The following is a 17,641-nucleotide window of genomic DNA, read 5'->3' on the forward strand; positions in this document are numbered from 1 at the left end:
TCTTCTTATTTTATTCTTTGCGTAATTTTTGCATATTTTCTCGAAGCGGAAGTCGTCATAGTTGGGTAAAATTCTATGGCGGTGATTGAGAGAATACATTAAATATATTTTTTTTGTGTTCCCAATTTCTCAAATAGCAAAAGAAGAACTCAACAACAGTGTTTTTACAACTTTCAAAAAGAGGAAAAACATAGAGAGATTGATAACGGCAGTCAGAAGAGAGAAAGATGTCAACTTTACCGTCACTCTCACAGCCGCTGTGTTAGAAACACCCTCACAGCAGTAAAGTTTTTTTTTTTTTCTCTGTAATTTGATGAAAAGGTAATAAAATACTAACTATAGTGTTATAAATGTGCATACATTAAAAAAAAAAATTAAAATATAAAAAACTTTGCAAGATTTACGATGCTGATGACCGTTAAAACGCGTCATCAAAGTCCGTGAAATTTCCGTTATTTTTTTTTAAATACATTTATTTATTTTTTTATTGTATATTAGTAAATCAAGTTTAACTAAATGAAAATGAGAAAAATAATGAAATAAGCTAAAATAAAATGTTTATAATATATATATATATATATATATATATATATATATATATATATATATATATATATGTGTGTGTGTGTGTTATTTTTATTTTTTTTTCAGTTAACGTTTATTTTATTTAAAGCAACACAATGTTTTTTATGGTTTTAGTTAACTATAATAACCCTGGTGAAAATAAAACAAAATACAGAATAAGCGCATTACACAGTGCGCGTGTACGTCGCCATGCGCGCTCTTGTAAGCTGTTGTCCTAAAAGATACAACTACCTTACTGCACTACAACTGCGCCCGTTTGACATTCCATTTCAGACATATAAAAGTAATATGCTTATTATATTATATTTAAAGCACAGACATATTTTATAAGATTTTCTTAAAAATAATACTTTGTTTAAGATATTTGAAAAAAAAAAAATCCATCTTTGAGGACCCGCTGACGAAAGACCAACAACAGCAAAGATGGCGGCGGCGGTGGGTGCCCTCGTTTCGTACGGCAGCGACTCAGATTCGGAAAATGAGTCAGAATCCCGTACTAGTCCACAGAAAGTCGAACCAGACTCGGTCGCGCATCTCCAGCCTTTAAAATCCAACATTATAACGACTTTAGCCGCTCTGAATTCAGCGCCCGAGGTCGCCGTGAAGGTAAACAAGAAACGCGCGGCACACAGTCACAAATGCTCGAACCTGTCTACTATTACAGTACAGCTGATTTTGAGGGAAAACAGTCGAGTCAAATGTGTTTATTTTCGCTGTCCTGATGCCTGGTCGCTTAATAACAGCTGAAATAATGTTTTCTTTGTTTGTCTTTTTCAGGAAGATGTTGAGACCGGTGTGCATCTTGATCCAGCACTCAAAGAAGTCACTTACAACCCTACATTTGAAACCATGTTTGCTCCAGAGGTGAATATAGCTATTTGTCGAGACAGATGGAAGCATATTGTGTGTTTCAAATATAATATTTGAAACACAATATTTATAGGCGTTTTCAATATTTTAGATGTCAGAGACCATCTTTGTGTGAGGGACCCCCATGCTAAAATATAAAAGGCAGTTACCTTTTATAAACAGTTTATTATAAATCTAAAATTAGTTTCTTTTAAGTTACATTATTTTATATTTTTTCTACTCAATATAGTAATGTACTGTTAAATGTATTATTTATTTAACTTTAACATAATTTTTATGTGTATTTTAATCTACATTTGTATTTATCTTAATCCAATTTAATTAATAGATTAGTAACTAATATTTTATTTTAATCACATTAATTTATTTACTTTTTATTTTAATATTATTTTTTACAGTTTGTCTCTAGATATTATAAATCAAAAATTAATGTCTATTAAGTTACCTTATATATATTTTTTCTACTCACTATAGTAATTCGCTGTTAAATGTATTTATTTGTTATTTAACTTTAAAGTAATTTTTATTTATATATTTTAATCTAAATTTGTATTTATTTATTTTAATCTAATATACTTAATAGATTAATAACTCATGTTTTATATTAATCTAATTTTTATCCGATTATTCTTTTTTTTTAATCACATTTATTTATTATCTTATTTTAATCTTAATTATTATTTATTGTTTTTACAGGTCATCTCTAGATTAGATTTATATTATAAATAAAAAATGTATTCAATTTAATGTCTAGTAAATTACATATATATATATATATATATCAGTATCTGCCGTTTTTATTTGCATCATGTTTCGCAATTATGAATTATGTGTAATGCAATCAAAATCCTTCAAAGATTATCCCCACTTGTAAAACTAAAAGTTTCAAAGATTTAGGAAAACTAACACTTGGTGGCAAACAAACACTTTTATTTAAAATAAAAAGACATGAATTGACCACTATAACCAGTAGATGGGGACAGAGGATCACTTTTTGGCTTATTAGCCATTATTTAGTATTATTCATTTGCTTTATTTTATTTTATTTTATTCCAATTTAATCTAATAGATTAAAAACTAATATTTTGTCTTAATCAAATTATTTTATTTATTTATTTTAATCTTATTTATTAACTTATTTTAATCTTCTTATTTATTTTTTTACAGTTTGAAAACCCCTGTATTATGTGATATGACCGTCTTATTTATACTGTTTGTCTCATCTCATTCCAGTTCGGACCAGTGAACCCGTTCCGATCCCAGCAGATGGCCGCACCGAGAAACATGCTGTCTGGTTACGCCGAACCGGCTCATGTGAACGACTTCATGTTCGAGCAGCAGAGGAGAACCTTCTCTACGTTCGGTGAGTTATACGTCTTTCTCACTTGTATAGCTTCCGTATTCCTGCATAGAATGAAATCAAACGTGTGTGTTTGGCGTTTATGGGTCAGGTTACGCTCTGGACCCGTCTGTGGACACCAGTCAGGTCTCATCCAGCAGCTACATTGGAGCTGTAGAAGAAGCGGAGAAAAACAAAGGTGAGATTCACGTCGTTCACCATCTGCTGTTTTTTATTTGCATCATGTTTCGCAATTATAAATAATGTCATACAATCAAAATGGACAGTACTCTCTGTTTTATGGTGCAGAATTCATCAGTGCATGTTATTATAAATGTACCACTAAAAGCTCTAAATATTATCCAATTTAAATGTTAGTATTTTTCATGTGATAACCAAAACATTACTTATTCATCCTTCAAGGATTGTCCCCACTTGTAAAATTAACAGTTTTAAGATGTAGGAAAATAACACTTGGTGGCAAACAAACACTTTTATTCAAAAATGACCTCTATAACCAGTAGAAGGCGGCAGAGGAGCACTTATTGGCTTATTAGCCATTTCCACTCCCTAATATATGTATTTTGTTCACATGTTTTATTTTTGAATTTATATTTAGACATTATGAAATCACTGTTATAAAATATCATATCATCAAAAAATCAATTTTTGTCAAAGTTTGTCAAAGTTTTTTTTGGTACTGAAATATTAATTATTAATCCCTATTAATTCAAATGTTTTTCTGGAGCCCTGCTGTTATTGTTGTTCTCCTCCACTAGGGCTGACGGTGTTTGAGACGGGACCAAAGAAGTCTGAGAAGAGGAAGAAGGTGAAAGGAGGAGATGCGGCTGATATCGACAGCTTTCTGGGCCCTTGGGCCAAATATCAGGATGAGAAAGACGTGGCCAAACCTTCTGAGGTGAGACATCGTTCAAAATGTTCAGTTTATAAGATGAATCCCAAACCAGGATTAAAGTGCATTGTGACCAAACACCCACAATGCATGTAGTTTTTTCCTGCTTCTCTCGCTTGTGCTGCAACTAAATTTGCGAGTAAACCTGGGTTATTATCGCAAACTAAAACTATTAAAAACATGAACTGTTATTTTAAAAACAAGCTGATATAAAATAAAAAATAAGTATTAGTTAAATAACGTAGAAATGTTAACTGAAATAAGTTTAAGTTGAAGCACGAAAATTAATAACTGGTAATAAAAATTAAAACTAACTTAAATAAAAAAATAAATTAAACCTAAAAAAAAAACTAATAAAATGACAAAAGCACCTAATAAAATGAATAAAAATTAAACTAAAATTAACATGAAAACGAAAAATATAAAAATAAAAGCTAATTCAAAATATTAATAAAACTAACAAACTGTAATAAATCTAAACATGAATCTCTATTTCTACAGCTTTTATTAATCCTAGTTCACATTCATTCATTTTTAGGATCAAAAGTTGCATCTGTTGCAACTCTGGTTACACTTTAATTTAACATTCATGACGTAAAAGCAAAGATTGTTTATTGATTATGACAGAATTTAGAAAATATGCTGTTTTAACATGAACTATGCTGTTTTAACTATGGACTCAATCTTTGGTCACAGTAACAAAAAAAATCACGGGGATTGGCCACTAGGTGGCACTATAACATGACTGAAACATGAAAACTGCTATAACTACTTCACCGTTAGTCCGATCGACTTGAAAATTGGCGTGCGGTGTCTTCGTCTGAGGGGAAAAACATCTCAACATTTTGCATCTAGAAAAACATGTTCGCCGTCAGCTACTGAAGTTTGAGCAGCTATCAGTCAAGGTCAACGGAGGTCGATCAGAATGAAACTCGCTGGGCATGTTTGACTCACGGCCCTAGAGGCCTGTGAGAAATTCGAAAGAAATCGCCACCTGGGGACGCCTTTGTGTAAACAGCAGAGAACTGTATTATCTGCGGAACTCATTTTAATTTACAAAACTAGCCAAATTCACCTTTAACGTTATTATAGACTAACCTTTTACATCATGTTTTAATGTGACAGGATGAGCAGAAAGAGCTGGACGAGATCACAGCCAAGAGACAGAAGAGAGGCAAGAATGAAGAAGAAGCTCCGGCGGAGGAGAAGACCATCCTTCACAGTACGACACGCCACAACAACATACAGTCAACCAAACGTGTGTTCGATCTGCTCTTAACCCTCCGTCTCTCCCTCACTGCAGTTAAAGACGCGTACGACTATCAGGGCCGTTCATACCTGCACATTCCTCAGGACGTGGGCATCAACCTGCGCTCGCCGGACATCCCGGATAAATGCTACCTGCCCAAGAAACAGCTGCATGTGTGGACCGGACACACTAAGGTGAGTCGACGGCCGCCCGTCATCAGTGTGTGTAGACTAGGGCTGGACATTGACGCACATTTCACCATTCGATTCACAAGCTTGCAATTTGATTCACTTTGATTCGATATCGATTCATTTGGAATATATTATACAGCATGCTTAACAAATCGCTAGTTTATTAATAAATTGTGTAGACAGTGTTGAGTTTGTGTCTGGATGGAGTTTATGGTGTTTCATGTCATCAGTGTTCACTCTCGGTCCCTCCGGCAGTGTGAGTGTGACTACATACTGACTCAACCGTTTACTTCGACAGACGTACCATATTCTCTCGTATCGTTTCATGTATGTTCACACAAACTGCACCTCCTGTCTGCAGGGTGTCAGCGCCATCCGGCTGTTTCCGGCGTCTGGTCATCTGCTGCTGTCCTGCTCTATGGACTGTAAAATCAAGGTGAGATCTTTAAACACACTTCTCATGTTGAAGTGAGAGGTCAAGCAGTGTCATGTAAAACGGTTCTACATTTCATCTAACATTTTTTTCTAAATCTTGAATACTAGTAATAATAACAATAATTAAAATGATTAATAATAAGAAGAATAAATAACAATATTATTATTTATTAATAAAAATATAATAATAATATAAAAATACAAGAATTTATAAGTCTGTTAAAATAAAACATAATAATTATGCAACAGTAATAACAATTTAAAACTGTTAGAATATAATATGAATAATATAATTATTATTATTATTATGCAACAATATTTTTTGAATAATAAGTCTGTTAGAATATATTAATATAATTAATATTACAATGATTGTTATATTAATATAATAACTATTATTTATTAATATAATAATAATAATATGTATCAATAGAATAATATTAATATAATATAGTAATAAATTCTTGTATTTTTGAATAATAATAATAATAAAGTATTATTTTTTATATTAACAGACTTATTTTATTATTTTTGTGCAACAATAATAATTTTAAAAAGACTTAGAATATTATATCAATATAATTAATATTAAATTTATTAACATATTAATGATTATAATAACTATGATAATAAGTAACTTTATGATTATTTATGAATAGAATAACAATATAATATAACAAAAATAATAATAAATAACTAAATAAATTATTATAATTATTTATTAATAGAATAATATTAATAGTAATTATTAATATAGTATAATAATTATGCCAAAATACAAGAATTAAATGGTCTGTTAAAATAAAAACAAAATAATAATAAATTATTATTATTATTGTGCAACAATAATAATTTAAAACGGTCTGTTAGAATATATAATATTAATATAATTAATATGAACATTATTTTCATATTAATATTAATTAATTTTAATATTATATTATTTAATAATAATTGTTATTATAAGTATTATGCAAAATACTAGAATTTAAATTGGTCTGTTGGAGTACATCCGAATGATAATAATAATTAAAATAATAACAAACAGTTATTATGCTGTTTTAAGCAACTTCTTTCTAATTCTTGTATAATAATTCTTATATAATAGTGATAATCATAATAATAATGCTGTTAATTGTTATTATTATTATGTCATAATTATTATGCAAGCAATTTTTATGACCTCACTATTTTTTGGAATTGTATTAAAAGTGCTTTACAAATATATATTAAAAATAATTCTTAATAGAGAGACCAGATGGAACATTTTTCTTTTAAAAATAATTTTCTCAGGAATCTTTAAATGAACGGACATAAAGCTAAAAGGTGATTTATAATGAAATAAACGGTGACCAGCTGCGTCATCTTAAAGATACTTGTCTTGTGCGTTAATCTGCATTTTATCATAATGAAACGTTTTATTGAAAAACTACCCAGATATCTGTCTGTGCTGATGTTGTTTTTGTCTTTTGCTCTAGTTGTGGGAGGTTTATAATGAGAGAAGATGTGCGCGGACGTTTATTGGTGAGTGTTGTCACTTTTCTCTCTTGTAGTCTCGTTTGGCCACAGAGGAAGAATCACACGGTTTATTACAGACTGTGGCGTGTAAGCGTGATTGAGTGATGTGCTTTAATTACTCTGAGACGTGAGTAATGGAATAAATCAGAGGCTGTTTCTCCAGTGTCTCGGCTCATTTATCAAGCGCTGTCAGAACCGCCGCTCGGCTCCGTCACGCTCTCTCGAACTCAGGAGACTCGCAGGAGATGAGCTGAATGACATTCATGCGTTCGGACGGGACTTCAGAGCTCAAATGTTCAATTCTGCAAAATCTCACTGTCGACAGGTTTAATTAATTCAGCTTCATTAAACTATCGTGTGACGGAAACTGAGAGTGTTTTAATGTGCCGCTCTGGACACAGTCATGTGCTTTCTTTTTTTTAATTCTTGAATAATAACAATAGTAGTAACAATAATAATTAAATTTATTAATATTATTATTATTATATAAAATATAAAAACATGAGAAATAATTTTTAAAAATGTTGTTTGAAACTGTCAGCATAAAACAGCATAATAACAATAATCATAATAAAAATTACACTTTTATATTAATAATATATTATTCTGACAGACTGTTTTAAATAATTTTTTATAATAATAACATTAATAATAATGATTATTCAACATATATATATATATATATATAACAAGTAATATTAAGAATGAAATTATATAAGAATTAAAAATGAGAGAATTCAAAAATGCACAATAAAACAGCATAATAACAATAATCATAATAATAAAAATTATGCTATTTTATATTATTTATATTAATAATATTCTAACAGACTGTTTTAAATCATTGTATTTTTGCACAATAATAACATTAATGATTATTCATTATGATATATATATATATATATGTGTATATATATATATGTAAATAATTCAAATAATAAGAATAAAATAATAATAATTATTAGGATACAATAATTTAAAATGGTCTGTTAGAATAAAACCGAATAATAATAATTATTATTATTATTATGCAAGAATACAATAATTAAAAAAAATTCTGTTAGAGTAATATAATTAATATTTATTTAATATAATTAATATAAAACAGAATTATAATAATTTTTGTTTTATTATACTGTTTTACCCTGTCTGCTTTAAACTGTTTTTATAATTATATTTTAAATCTACTAATAATAATTATTACTATTATTAAACAGTTTTTCTAATTATTATAAATCTAATATTAAATCTAATAATAGTAATAATAATAATAATAATTATTATTTTAAAAAAATCAAATTATTATAAATCTAATAATAGATTTATCTAATAATAATAATTATTATTATTAGTATTATGTCAACAATAATTATCCTAATAATGAATAATTATTACAGCAATGTTTTTTTTATGCCCTTAACCTCAACTTTTGGTTTAGTAACATATAAGAGCGAAAGCAGTCTGTGGTCTTTAGATGCTGGACGAGGGTCTTAATTCTTCGTCATGCCGCGTCATCGTCGTTAACAGCAGCTGTCACTCGCCTCCGTGGGTTACTGATATCACCATGGCTACAGTTGCCGGGCTGATAAAAAGCGTTGACCAGGAAGTGGGAAGGACACTGGACACTGGGAAGCGTCGAGTCTTAAGTCATTCACACACACACAGATAGATCCACACTGCTGGTTTCGCTTTTATTTTCCCTGACCCAATAGTTTAAGTATGTTATGTGTCATATATATATATAATCTTTGAATAGCGGGTCTCATTGATGTCTTGTGTTTCTATAGGTCACAGTAAAGCGGTGCGTGACGTCTGCTTCAACAACACGGGCACGCAGTTCCTCAGTGCCGCCTATGACAGATATCTCAAACTCTGGGACTCAGAGACCGGTGAGAGTTTAATACAAACACACCAACAGGATCCAAGATGGATGTTCAGAGATGAGTTTAGCATATCCATCTTAAACGGTTTAGTTTACACATCTGTCGAGTCTCAGTCTCTGCTCCACCAGCAGGGGGAGCCACAAACACACGGGCAGTTTAACATATTATGGGGTGTTTAGGTCAATCGTCACTAGTCCCAGAGCTCATTGTGATGTGAAACGCATCTCTGTCCTCTTTCAGGTCAGTGCATCGCCCGCTTCACCAACAGGAAGGTTCCCTACTGCGTGAAGTTCAACCCAGATGAGGACAAACAAAATCTGTTTGTCGCCGGGATGTCGGACAAGAAGATCGTCCAGGTATGAAGCGAGAGCCGAGTGTCCTTATTAAAGGCTCTCCACTCGTGTACATGATGAGGACGCTTGTGTACGACAGCTTATTTCACGCTCCGCGTCATAAACACACTAACACACACACACACACGGCAGCGGTAATGAAGATTTACACACCTCACTGTCCGAGTCAAAAACCATTCTTTATCTACATTTATTATTATAATTATTATTATTATATTCTTCTTTACTGTCTTTAAATATGAAATTGATTTGTGCATTTTTATTAAATTACTTAGTAAATTACTTGGTATAATTATAAGTACAGATTTGATTCTAAAACGATTCTTGGTCTACATTTATTATTATTATTATTACATTTTTTTCCTAATTATTATTAATGAGTTTACCGTCTTTGAATATGAAACAGATTTGTGCATTTTTATTAAATAACTTGTTTAATTATAAGGACAGATTTTATTCTAAAATGATTTGCATTTATTATTATTATTATTATTATATATTTGTTTTCTTATTATGGAGTTTACCATCTTTAAATATGACATTGATTTGTACATTTTTATTAGCTTACTTTTAATACATTTATAAATATATATATATTATAATTATAATTTATTAACTTATAAGTACAGATTTGATTCTAAAACTTTTCTTGATCTACATTTTTTATTATTATTTTTATTCATGAGTTTACCATCTTTGAATATGAAATTGATTTGTGCATTTTTTATTAAATTACTTGTATAATTATAAGTACAGATTTTATTCTAAAATGATTCTTGATCTGCATATATTATTATTACGTATTTTCTACTTATTAACGAGGTGACCATCTTTGAATATCAATTTAATTGATTTGTACATTTTAATGTACTAATATAATTATAAGTACTATTTGACGGCAGATTTAACAGGCTAAGTATAATATAATTTTATTTATTTATAATTATTTTAAAGAAATCAATACTCTTGTATATTGAACATTAAATGCTGTTCTTTTGAACTTTATCAAAGAATTGACTTTGTATTTTATTTCAACTATGAAAGATAATATACTTGTTTGATGGTTTTGTGTGTTTGTGTAAACTAAGCTCAGAGTCAATACTGAAGTTTTCAGAATCAATTGAGAATCATTGTTGACCTCATGGGATGCTGATTTGTGTGTTTTTCATCGTGCAGTGGGACATCCGCTCCGGTGAGGTCGTTCAGGAGTACGACAGACATCTGGGTGCCGTCAACACCATCACCTTCGTGGACGAGAACCGCCGCTTCGTCAGCACCTCTGACGACAAAAGTCTGCGCGTGTGGGAGTGGTGAGGAGAAACTTTATTCCTGAATCTCCTATTAAATGGAAATTAAATGTGATTCAATTATAAATAGAAAGTGATCAAAGAACGCTCCCTTTATGATCACTGGAGCTGTCAATCAAACAGTGTGAGTTTATCAGTGACTGAATTCTGGACAAATCTCTTAGTTATATCGTGTTTGCACTGTTAGTTATGATGAAAGCATTCGTTAGTGTGCAGAAATTGACGAGATCACTATTCATCCACAATCTAAATATAATGCCATAGACCTAAATGTAATGCAGCACTTTTCACGATTAGTTAACCTTGAGAGCTGTAAAAGTAAAAATGTGCGAGAGAGTAATACTTAGCTATTTCGAATTGCAAAGATGTTAGCCAATCACAGCAGTGGGCGTTTACACTGAAGTCTCACAGCAGACACGCCCCTTAAAACAGAGCGTTCACATCAGAGGGCTAAAATCAGGGTAGGAAAAATGCTTTTTATTTCTAAATTATGAAAATTTTTGATGTAAAAAGCAAACTAACATTACAAGTGCACCACAGGAAACATTATAAAACAACGCAGTTCATGACCCCTTTAATTAATGAAGACAACAGATTAATTAAAAATACAATAAATATGTAATCTAACGCATATATGTATCCAAATTCTCCTCTCTAGAGTTATTTTTCTAGCTAACTATCGAGTTTATGGTCACTAACTGGGTTTTCTGAGCTAAATGTGGTGTTATGTGACATTGTTCTCAAGATGTTTTATTGACATCCTTCTGTGGTTGAAACACTGATTGATTGATTACATGAGACACGATTCATTTAGTAAGTTGTTCTGTATCTTTCAACATTCCTTCTGATGTTCATTCTTGTTTATTTGGTGCCGTAACTAGTAGTAAAGAAGAAGAGATGATTGGTTCATGACCTGTCGCCACACATTAGAGAGACAAAAACCCATTTATTGATGAATTTCGTTATAAATCATTCATTTAAAGATGAGACTTTGTTTCATATCAAAAGTAATATAGCTTATTGTGATTATTAGAGGGCAGACGCTACAAATAATGTTTAGTTTTGTTCACTCAGTTGAAAACAGCATAGACTAAAAGATTGATTCATGGGATTTAATGAATTAAAAATGAAGAATCGATATTGTTAATCCAGCACTATTTTTACCTGTTGTAGTTCATCCATATTGAGGCATGAAATAGACGTCGAACACACTCAAAAGCGCTAATGTTTTCTGCCCTCCAAAAACTTTTGTCTGAATATTTTCAGTGCATCACCAGTTTCATGCACAGAATGATTTTATGAAGTCATCTGCGCCGGGGTTTTGTTCTCGTTCTCTCATGCGGAGAGTTATTTTGGGACACGCGTGTCGTCTTGAGGGATTTTCTCTTCCCGTGCCTCGGGTGTCAATGTTCTGCTCCAGTTTGGAGGCGCTTTCTCTGCTGTAGATGGATTACAAAACTCAAACACAGCACTGAATGTGTGTGTCAGTAGAGAGAAAATGTCAGCAAGAGTGAGATAAAAGATTAAAAATGGCACTGAAGACCTGGAGCTTCAAAGAACTGTTTGAAGAACTAAAAACTAATGTTTGTTCAGTACAGATAGGTCACCTGATGAATGACTGAAGCTCTTACGGTTCGTAATGGAGGAGAATGTTTTCATTTTTACGTTTCTCTGGTTAACAAATAAATTTCAGTCTGAAATCATAAGTAGTATTATATATTATATATACAACTGTTAAAAAGTTTGGGGTTGGTCGGATTTTTAAAATGTTTTTTAAAAAAAAATCTCTTCTGCTCACCAAAGCTGCATTTATTTTGTCAAAAATACAGTAAAAGTTGTGAAATATTATTCCAATTTAAAACAGCTGTTTTCTATGTGAATATATAGTAAAGTGTAATTTATTCCTGTGATCAAAGCTGAATTTTCAGCATCATTACTCCAGTCTTCAGTGTCACATGATCCTTCAGAAATCATTCTAATATGATGATTTGCTGCTCAAGAAACATTTCTGATTATTATCAATGTTGAAAACAGTCATATTTTTGTGGAAACCGTCATACGTTTGATTTTTCCAGGAATCTTTGATGAATAGAAAGTTCAAAAGAACAGCATTTATTTGTAACATTATAAATGTCTTTACTGTCACTTTTGATCAATTTAATGTGTCCTTGATGAATACGTTTTTATATATATATTTTTTTAATATATATATATATATTTGTATATTACTGAATGGTTGTGCATCATGTTTTTCCCCCCAAATATGAAGCAGCACAACTGTTTTCAACATTGATATTAATGATAAATGTTTCTTGAGCAGCAAATCATCATATCAGAATGATTTCTGAAGGATCATGTGACACTGAAGACTGGAGTAATGATGCTGAAAATTCAGCTTTGATCACAGGAATAAATTACACTTTACTATATATTCACATAGAAAACAGTTATTTTACATTGTAAAAATATTTCAAAATTTATCAAATAAAAGCACCCTTGGAAAGCAGAAGAGACTTCTTTTTAAAAGCATTTTAAAAATCTAATTTCTTAAAGATGTGCTTGATTGTAATGCAGGTTTTGATGCTTCTTTTTTCAGGGATATTCCTGTGGACTTCAAATACATCGCTGAGCCCAGTATGCACTCGATGCCCGCGGTCACACTGTCGCCCAATGGTGAGTGACGTCCGACATGAACCACTGACACTGTAAATGTCATGTGACCCTGCCGCTCGTATCGCTTCCTCTCTGATCAATAATTGATCAGAATCCCTCAAACACAGACGGAGAGAAGAGTGTCCTCGTTTTCTCTTCCTCTCTTTCTGCCGTGTAAATGACAGCCCTGTCGAACTGACACAGATTTCTCGCTCTTCATGGTGAAGTTGCACTTCTGAGGTGCAAATGAACCCGTGTGAACCCAGTACAAATTCATCTGAGACGCTTCATTTTTTTAATTTAATCGAGCTTAGGTGAGACAGAATTCAACTAAGATTGGGTCAGGATGGTCCAATAACTAGTTGATTATTGAAGTTAGCAATATTTCAATATTTTGTACGTCACTTTGGATAAAAGCATCTGCTAAATGCATAAATGCACATGTAAATTGAAAAATAAATAGATATACATTCAGTCCATGCTTTAAAACATAATTAAAGAAAACCATAACTGTAATAAATAGTAAAATAATAAATAAACCATTTTAAATTTTGTTTACAATTTGATTGTGTTCTAAATATGATTTATTTATAAATCATATTCATATAAATCATTATATACAATTTATTTATAAATCTAAATATTATTTATTTAATGCTACTTTGTTCGTACACAACTTAAAATTGAGTCAAAAGTTCATTGTTTGCCCTGAAGAGACGATTAAAGTTGATTAAAAATGGATAAAGAAAAGCATTTGGCTTGATTAAAAATGGAATTTAAAACTGATTGTTTATTTATTATTTTACTATTTATTAATTTACTGTAGTTATGGTTTTATTTACCTGTTTTAAAGCATGAATTGAACAGTTTTATGCATATCTATTTATATTTCAGTTTACATCATCAGATTCTTTTATCCAAAGTGGCTTACAAAAAAGGAACAAAATCAATCTATATTAGATAATATAAATATTAGACAAGCAAGATTGAGAAACAAGCCAGAGAAGAGGAGAATTAAGTAATTTTTTTTAATTTTTTTATTATTTACTATTACGATTGTTTACTATTACTATATACGATTTATTAACTATATTTTAAATCATGAATTAAATGAAATCCATTTAAAGTTATTTATTTCCATTTCTTATGTTTAAACAATTAAATGAATAACTGATTCCTTCATGTTTGTATGTTTTTTGGCTGATACCGATTTTAACAAACAACTTTTGGCCGATACCGATATTTGTCACTTGCTGTCTTATTACTTATTTGAACATTTGTCGTTAAAATAGATTAGTGTTTTGATCATGTTTTAAATGAGCAAAGTTCAAAAACGCATGCATTAAGTTATACTAGCTAGTTTATTGCTGCATCATTAAATAATTTCTATTGAACATGGATTGGATCCATTTAACATTAAACAGGCCAACATGAATAAAACAGAACAAAGATGCATGTGATGCTTTTCAGGTACAGAAATAAAGTAATCACATGTGAAATATATTCTGTACAAATTAAATATATTAATCCTTATTATTCCAGCAGGAATATTAGGCTGCTGTCACTTTAAGAGCTGCACGGATCCAATATACTGATACACAAGCATTTTATTTCCCAGCTGTTTACTTTCATTACGACAAACAATTATAATTACAAGGATACCCGCAAAGACGGCCATTTTGTTGTAATTTTGTGAGAATTAGAAGTGAAAGAGAACTCAATTCAGTATTCGCACACTGTCTGAGGCATTGCGAACTTAGTGAGTAGAATTGAGTTCTCTTTCGTGTCTTCTTCTGCTTGAATAAAATGCATGCAAAGGATAAACTTTTGTGAAGATGCAGCACTGGCCCGATTGGGATAGTGACAGTTCCATCATTTGTCCCGAGCATTATTTACGCTGACCCCGGGCGGTCCTTATTGACGAGCCCTGCTGTATTTTAGCAAGTATTTAATTATTTTACCCAGAGAAAATCATTGATTATGCAACAGACATTATTCAGCTCAGTGCCTTCACGCAGTTAATTAATAAACCATCTGTTATATCGGCCTTTTTCATGCTATATATATGCTGATATGCCGATGGTTTTAAATTGATAGGAAAACGCACGATAAATATCGTCGACCGATATTTATTCAGTGCTTTTTAAAGACTAGTCACTTAAACTAGTTGATTTTCAGGATGTGTAGTTCCTTGTGTGACGTGTGTGTTGTGCTGATCTCAGGTAAGTGGCTGGCCTGTCAGTCCATGGACAATCAGATCCTGATCTTCGGAGCTCAAAACCGATTCCGTCTCAACAAGAAGAAGATCTTCAAGGGTCACATGGTGGCGGGGTACGCCTGTCAGGTGGACTTCTCTCCGGACATGAGGTGAATCTCTTCAAACTGGACGTTTCTGTTGATGTTCTGTTTCTAATTGTGATTTGGAGCTTCAACACTCTTGAAGGAAACATATTCTTTAAAGCAGAGCTAATTTAGTGGCAAAACAGCTGTAGCTTTAAGACAGATGTGTGTAGATGAGATGGTCTCACTCAGGTCCCGTGTGCTCTACTTCCACTTTCACACACGTGTCGTAGAGAGAGAGAGAGAGACGCCTGGTTCGGGACTGTAGATATGGCTCAGTTGTTAGTAGGGTTGAAGTAGGACTGAATATTTATGATGTTTTAAACATTTTAAAAGTAAGCAAGGTTGTGTGAATATAATGTTGATTCTTATTTGATGTTTAATTTTTCTGATTAAAAATTGCAATTGTAATTTTTAAATGCATATTATTATTATTTTTTTTTTTTTTTTATTTTTTTTTTTTTATAAAAGCTCCATGTTTACTGTGCTTATTTGTAGGGCTGGACAAAAAAAATTGATTATTAATATGACTATATAATAATAATTTCATTATTATTATTTTTATTACTGAATTAAAATATAATTTTTATTTACAACAAATTAAGAAATATTACTGTTGCACTATTTCACTGTAAAATAAATATTTAAAAAATATTATTTTAATTTACAGTACAGCTGTAAAATTACAATTAATATGATTTATTATTACTAAATAAAAAATATTTAAAACAAATTAAGTATTACTTTTGCACTATCACTGTAAAATATAATTTTAATTTACACTACAGCTGTAAAAAAATACAATAATTATTTTAAAGATTTTATTTAAAACAAATTAAGAAATACTACTGTTAACAAATTAAGAAATTTTACTGTAAAATATTATATTTAATAAAAATATCATTTTAACTTGCAGTAGTTGTAAAATTACAATTAACAATTATGTTTTTAGTATTATTACTAAATAAAAATATTTAAAACAAATTAAGAAATATTACTTTTATTACTTTTACTAATATAACTTTTAAGAAAAATATTATAATTTTAATTTACAGTACAGCTCTAAAATTACAATTAATAATTATGATTTTATTATTTATTTCTAAATTAAAACAAATTAAGAAATATTACGTTTGTACTATTTCACTGTAAAGGAAAATAATTATTTATTAAAGTATTTGAGAAAAATATAATAATTTTATTTTACAGTACAGCTGAAAAATTACAATTCTAATATTTATGTATCAATTTCTTCATTATTTTGGCAGGAAACCACAGGGACCATTTAAAGTTTCTCTTGTTTTTCTTTTTTGACAACAGCCAGTTTATAAGTTTAGCCACATTGTGATTTTTGGTTTTATTTCACTCCGAGTGATTTATTAGGCCATGATGACTTTTTAATTGAGTTCTGATTAAAAATACAGTCACCTTATTAAGCCGTTTCAGAGCGAAAGCATTAATATGGAGGTATAGTTTGAAGAGTATTGCACGTCCTCCTGTTTCAGCATTAGTCGTCCTCACTGCAGTAAACCTCTTTAACTCGTTCTCTCCGTGTCTTCCTGCAGTTACGTGGTTTCAGGTGATGCCGACGGGAAGTTGAACATCTGGGACTGGAAGACGACTAAACTGTATCATCGGATCAAAGCGCACGATAAGGTGTGCATCAGCGCGCTCTGGCACCCTCACGAGACGTCCAAGGTCATCACCTGCGGCTGGGACGGACAGATCAAACTCTGGGACTGAGGGACAAACATACCGCAGCTTCAGGCAAACGCTTCCTTCCTTCATCACACACTGTCTCTCCTGAATCTGAGCTTTTAACGCGGATCTGAGACTTCTTATCGGGCTGGTATCCAGTCCTAAACACACACACCAGAGACTTTCAACTCAAGCTTTTTGTGTTTTAATGAATGAATCCATGTCTCACATTTCTCTTTTTGAAAATAATAAATGTCTCTCGTTTATTTTCTGCTGTCTGTGTGTTTTGGTGGCTGCGTTTGTTTCCG

At 31.1% G+C, this 17,641-nt stretch overlaps 1 protein-coding gene across 1 annotated transcript; it reads left to right on the forward strand.

Annotated features, from left to right (window-relative positions):
• Positions 1–976: 976 nt before the first annotated feature.
• On the forward strand, positions 977–17,599 carry cdc40 (cell division cycle 40 homolog (S. cerevisiae)). The gene is made up of 15 exons (XM_051874268.1): positions 977–1,191; positions 1,363–1,449; positions 2,689–2,818; positions 2,907–2,993; positions 3,574–3,713; positions 4,833–4,929; positions 5,011–5,150; positions 5,509–5,583; positions 7,061–7,106; positions 8,888–8,989; positions 9,224–9,339; positions 10,513–10,646; positions 13,240–13,316; positions 15,518–15,662; positions 17,201–17,599. Exons 1-15 carry the CDS (start codon positions 1,009–1,011, stop codon positions 17,376–17,378), a joined length of 1,737 nt encoding a protein of 578 aa, XP_051730228.1. The 5' UTR covers positions 977–1,008; the 3' UTR covers positions 17,379–17,599.
• Positions 17,600–17,641: the final 42 nt, after the last annotated feature.

The sequence above is a fragment of the Ctenopharyngodon idella genome, chromosome 20, assembly GCF_019924925.1.
Source record: "Ctenopharyngodon idella isolate HZGC_01 chromosome 20, HZGC01, whole genome shotgun sequence".
In the NCBI taxonomy this organism is placed as follows: Eukaryota; Metazoa; Chordata; class Actinopteri; order Cypriniformes; family Xenocyprididae; genus Ctenopharyngodon; species Ctenopharyngodon idella.